Consider the following 6,121-nt stretch of genomic DNA (forward strand, 5'->3'; position numbering starts at 1 on the left):
AGGAGTACATGCACCATTCTTTGCTAGGGAGTCTGCTATGTCATTGCTCTCATGCCCTTCATGTCCCGGTACCCACATGGGAGTAACATAGTTTCTCGATGCTAGGATATTGTACCGGTATCCACATAAGAGGAATATAGTTCTTCGATTAGGACATAATAATTTGAAATTATTTCAGCCTCTTTTTTAACTGACCTAACATCATCAATGTATGTTAAGTTATCATAAATTATGAACATAGCTAATTTAATAGAGCTTAGTTCCATTTTACTTCAACGATATAGTCTCACTATCATATCTGAACGATCAAACCATTCTGAGATTCGATAACGCGGTGTTGGTAAGCCTGTCAGTTTCCATTAATAATTTCGGGGCTCTATCCCCGATGTATTTTTTGATCTGTTCACTCTTAAGAATCCTGAGGATGTGAGTCGTCCCCATGTACCATGGTACCTTGAAAAGTCTTCTCAGAGCCTTGTTTTGTGCAATTTCTAGCTGGCGAATAGTAATGTTGAAAAGTCTTATCAGAGCCTGGCTTTGTGCAATTTCTAGCTAGCGAATAGTAGTGTCTGAAGTCTTGCTGAACGCTACACATCCATATGGAAGTCACGGACGAATTATTTGGTTATATATCAGCTTCCTCTTCTGTTCATTGAGATTTTTATTTTTAGGTAGCCACCGTGATGCCTAGATATTTAATACCATGAGTGGTTTTCTTGATTTTTATGGCATTAAAATTTTCACCACTGAAGTATTTTTACACATAAGAAATTCATTTTGACACACCTAAGAAATTCTGAAATATTTAAGTACTCCACAAACTCATAACTTTCTTACACTTCTGGACTAGAAATGCCTTCATATGTAAATGCAATAAATTCTCATAACTTTAACTAAAATGTATGTGGAATTTAAAAAACTTTCCAGAAAATCACTTAACTACCTCGAAATAGTCACGTTGCAATTTGTGCCATAAAATGAAATTATGAAATGGAACAGAGCCAGCAGTCATTTCTGCATCTCACAGCTATTTTTACTCCATGCCATTTACACTTACGAAGTTTCATTGTAAATACTTGTGGTACCGGAATATTTTTGTAAGCTAATGTGCGTACTACGGTTGTCACTGGTAAGTCACTGGAACTCAAAGTTGTCCTGTGTGGAAGACAAGCAGCAACTGAAATCGATGTTATCTAAAGGCAAAGGATATGCGCACACTTACTTGACAGTCACACTCAAATAGAAGCTAACAAATGTCCTGCAGGCTTCCGCATGCCAAAGTAACTAACAACAAGCAACACATTGAGGTACGTACAATGCCTTACCTACTGGTACTTGCCTGTTACACTTTCAAGAGAAATTAATAGATATGTATGAGCTGGGCATCATGGAAAAGGATCTTTTCAATTAAATTTACTGGAAACCATTTGCCGCTGAAAGCAAAGGCATAATTTCATTCTAAAACTTTGGGTCAGGTATTTACAAAATTTGCACTTTAAAAATATTCAAATATGCATTTAACTTCATTTTGAACCTTTTGCCTTGCCCTCCCTTCCCTTTCCCTCCCTTCCCTTTCCTTTTCTTTCCCTGAAATTGGCCTAACCGAAAGGAGTGAATAATAATTCCTGTGAGGAACTTGTTTGTCGAAGCAAATAATTTCTTGAAATTAAATTTTATGAAAGTTTTATGCCGAGAAAATTAAACTTCGTCCCGTTTATTTAATGTTTCGTTGTGATACTTCAGCAAAACGCACATTTTTATAGCAGAAAATCAGTAGTTAACATTTCTTGGATTGCTTATAGGGAATAAAATTCAATTGAAATCGATTTGGGCACAACAAACGTGCCACATTTCCTTAATAAAAACCAAAATCCCCCAAAATTTCCACAATTTTTGATATCTCAACAGCCCATCATTTATACATTTTTTTGCTCTATTTTGTCCGACTTTTATGGGTTTTTTTATTTGGGCTAAAGGCCAATAGGCCAACAGGCCACTGTACATTAAACAGGAAAGTGCGCACATCCTGGGGCCAAATGTGCCAAAACTGCCAAAGGGTAAACGAGTGAAAATGAGTTTATTGAACTTTTATACCACAAATACGTACACCTGTTGAATATATTTCCTCTGACTTTTTATTTGTTGTTTATACTTTAGTAGGATTCTTTTTCGGCTTCCTTTTTTATGACGACAACAACAACAACAACAAATGTTTATTCCATATATGTTTCTATTCAGTAAATTTGCTAAATTATTCCGGCTTAATTTGCATATTTATGAGTTGCCTTATCTGTAACACAAGATATTCCCGAAATTATGCAAATTTTGGCAATAGATTGGAAGCTCTCGTAAATATTCCCGAAAGCCACTATTTATATATGCATATGGACTTATGTCGGCATACACATGTGAGTCAATAAGCAGAGGTCGTAAATTTTTAATAAAAGGCAAATTTAATACAAAGCTACTGAAACTATTCAAATAGAACAAAATCTCTTCAAGTATCTTGGAATTTTCCAAGCATGCGAAACTTTCTTCCCTTAATAGCATAAGAAACTATTGGATTAAGTCAAATATCTGATGTTTTATTAAAGCAAGTATTTTTAAACTAAATTATTTAATACATGAAATTATGAATTCTTTCATTCATAAAATATGAAACTTTCTGATAATAAATCAATTCTAAAATATATTACTATAAAAAATATTCTTAAACGTGTACCAAATAATTATGTTGCCACCAGGACAGTGTAGACCTACACGTATTACATATATGACTTTAATCTGGCTTACCATTAACCTCGCATATACCTTTTAGTTTCTAAAGATGCCAGATAGAATTAAACCACTTTAAAGACGTTTATCACATAGGAATACAATCACAAATAAATCTATAAATAATTAGCTAAGATTTCATAGAAGCCACAGTAGGTCATTATGCTAAAATATGTCTTTTTCAAATAGACGATTTTTTTTAAAATGGCAATAATCGAGAATCTAATGTCATATTTACATACATATTGACAAAATCACCAAAATTGCCATCAATCTAGAGATTCAAAAAAAAGTTCTTCACGCCAATAGATATAACTTTGGCCTAAGTAGGCCATTCAATAATAAAATTTTCTCTCGATAAATAGAAATCGCGTTTTACAAATCTCTTATCATGTCTGCATCATTTTAAGATCATTTTACAGAAAAACTCTTCAGAAGATCAATTGCTCTGTACGCTTTAGTAATAAATAACAAGTTAACAACAAGTTAATTGCCATTTTAATTGTAGTAAGTGGAAAACCCATATCTGAGAAGTAAATACCAGGAAGAAAAGCGCCTACCTTTGCAAGCTCGTCTAACCTGCAGTTGCGCGAAATCTCTTTATGTTTCGAAACCTATATGAGTTGGACCCTAGCTACATCATTGAAAGAAGCTCAGCAATTTTGCGTAATAATTGATGTGGCTGATGTGGCTATCAGTGATTTAATCCGAGATCACTTTAGCAGCTTAGCTTTCCGAAAAAATCCAAATAGAACCATCAGTGATTTGACTGCCAAGAATTCATTGTAATACATAATGCGTTGTCATTACTTCTGCCGGAAAAAAACTGTATTGGTTTGAAAGTCGTAACTAAAAGCTGAGAACTTATCTTCTGAAAATATGTCACAGCCGACTTGATCAGCTATTTTCGAGTTGTCTGTGTAAATATCTACCGTGTTAGCAGAGATCACTTCTTCAAAGATCTAGTCTGCCCCGCTTACTATTGGAGAGTCGAACCTCTGGTTGAGGTTTAGGTTAGGGCATATGTAATCAATTGAGACAGTGACTGATAAATCCTGGTACAATTCGATCGCGTGCCCTATATTAATTTTTGACCAAAATCAAGTCGAATGAATGAAAGAGAACGCTTCAACCGGAAAGTTGTTGATTCTGTATCCGCTGGTGGTAAACACGGTAGAGAACGTTCCCATTTTTGAACCACAATATGACAGTACTCGTTACCATTAACTGGTGACAACCAGACAAAGAATGGCTGGCTTGAGTAGGTCACTGGACGACGATCAACGACGGTCATAGAACAAAACGGCCAAGGACGACTCAACAAAGGATAACACAAGTACCGAAAATATGTCGGTAAAACATTTTTTAATAAATTTGGATTACAAACTAGATACATTGTGTATTCTGAAAAATGAAATTATGTATAACAACTGTATACTAGGCAACGTGAGCTATTTCGAATAAAGGCTAACATAAAATATACAATGCACGTAGTAAAGAAATTGTAAGAGTTAATAAAGATAATCTATGTACGGAAGGCAGTTGTCTCTCCAGCACACCATATATTTAATTCTGGCCGCTTTTTATATAATGACATCAACTTAAGCCACAGTGATTCTCCCAAATATATGTAAATGGTATCAGTAGAAACGCTTGTTAGGTTAGGCTAGGTTGTACCGACTATCCAAAAGAATCCACTTAGACCTATTGACCTATTGTTTTACCATATAAACGAAAAACGTAGAGGTTTAAAACCACCATGAACCTTTGGCAAAGCTTAAAATGCTATTTAATGGCAAGTCTTGATCAAAATCCTCAAAAATAAGATGAGCCCAAGTAAGTCCGGTGGTGGAAATATGGCATTCTTATTTAATAAAATTTATACATTAATACATGAAGATATAAATTTTAAAATCCTTTATTTAAGAATTGCATATCAGTTTTCAATGAATCATATAATGTATTGTAAAAATTAATATATTGAATAAAATTATTATTAATGTAAAGAAAAATGAGATCTTCAACGTAAAATAAACCCAAAAAAAGTGAAACTATATATCACTTTTCCATATTTTAATAGTTTTGTCATTACTTAAGGATGCGGAAGCAATAATATTTGCGATGGGATGACAAGCAGTGCATAGTACAACATCATCGTGACCATCTAGCTTCTGTACAATTTGTTTAGTTTGTATATCCCAGATATAAATTAATTTATCTTCACTACCAGATACTACCCACTGCAAATAAAATGTATAAATAGAAGTGCATACATACAAATTGTTATTGTTATTATTATTGTAATATTGGATTAATACCTTGCCACCTGTAACTGAGAATTCAGCAGTAATGCAGAATCTCTCATTTTTGTGTCCAGTAAATGTCCTTAAGCATTTACCATGCTTGTAGTCCCACAATTTCAGAGTGCTGTTCAAGCTAGCAACCAAAACATATTTTCCATTTGGAGAAAATTTGGCATAACTCAAAGGATATTCAACGCCTTCGTCATCTACAATAAATGTTTTTAAACACAGCCCACTTATTGTATCCCAGACACGGCAATGTCCGTCGTAACTTGAGCTAATAATCATTGAACCATCACGATTGAAATCAACAGCAGATATTGTCTCTGAATGAGCGAGTTGGGCAATTAAAGGATTACCAGTGCGCACATCCCATGTACGTATGTATTGATCAAAGCCACCAGATACAATTATATTGCTTTGAGGATTGACACTGCAGCAGAAAACGACGCCATCGTGGCCAAGCAATGTTTTCAAACATTTACCAGTGCTTAATTTCCAGATTTTTAACGATTCATCATTGCTAGCACTTACAATCAAATTAGAGTCAGCCGACCAGACCAAATCGTTTATACCGTCCATATGACCGAAAAGAGACTTTTCAAATTTTCCATCATAACCACCCCAGATTTTAATAAGTTCATCAGCAGCTATATGAAGCTATGCTTATTAAATACATACTATAACTAACTAAAGGCGTATTGACTTACATGAACTAGCCAACCACTCTCCATTGGGACTAAACTTAAGTGCTGACACGGCTTCGGTATGGCCAGCAAGCGTATATTTAAGCGTGTAATTTGGTGTTTGCTACATAAAATTCGATTTTTTAAATAAAGAAGGAAAGTTTGAATAAATGGTGACAAACCGCTTCAGTATCCATATTGCAGAGCTTCTTTTAAATTTTGCGCGCACAAGTATGTACACTACCAAGCTGGATCCGTATTGCTTTATTTTCTATAATTTCACAGTGTTTTAATGTTTTTTCTTATTATTCACAAATTACGTCTAATGCAATTTCATAAAATTCCGTATATATGCAC

The 6,121-nt window shown here is 34.4% G+C and overlaps 2 protein-coding genes across 2 annotated transcripts in view; both read right to left on the bottom strand.

Moving 5' to 3' along the window:
* LOC119676320 (forkhead box protein O-like) overlaps window positions 1-6,121 on the bottom strand; it is a 297,012-nt gene that overhangs the window by 118,659 nt on the left and 172,232 nt on the right. The gene's annotated exons all lie outside the window — the stretch shown is intronic.
* On the bottom strand, window positions 4,764-6,084 carry LOC119679762 (WD repeat-containing protein 5-like). The gene is made up of 4 exons (XM_038092300.1): window positions 5,947-6,084; window positions 5,789-5,888; window positions 5,094-5,728; window positions 4,764-5,015 (listed from the first exon to the last, which is right to left on the bottom strand). Exons 1-4 carry the CDS (start codon window positions 5,959-5,961, stop codon window positions 4,827-4,829), a joined length of 939 nt encoding a protein of 312 aa, XP_037948228.1. The 5' UTR covers window positions 5,962-6,084; the 3' UTR covers window positions 4,764-4,826.

This window comes from Teleopsis dalmanni, chromosome 2 (assembly GCF_002237135.1).
Source record: "Teleopsis dalmanni isolate 2A chromosome 2, ASM223713v2, whole genome shotgun sequence".
Classification (NCBI taxonomy): domain Eukaryota; kingdom Metazoa; phylum Arthropoda; class Insecta; order Diptera; family Diopsidae; genus Teleopsis; species Teleopsis dalmanni.

Bases quoted from the DNA above. Each gene is read 5' to 3' on its own strand.
- LOC119679762 (XM_038092300.1), bottom strand. The intron at 5,729-5,788 runs GTAAGTCAATAC...AGCTTCATATAG, and splicing joins AGAGTGGTTGGCTAGTTCAT to CTGCTGATGAACTTATTAAA. The intron at 5,016-5,093 runs GTATTAATCCAA...TTTTATTTGCAG, and splicing joins TCTCAGTTACAGGTGGCAAG to TGGGTAGTATCTGGTAGTGA.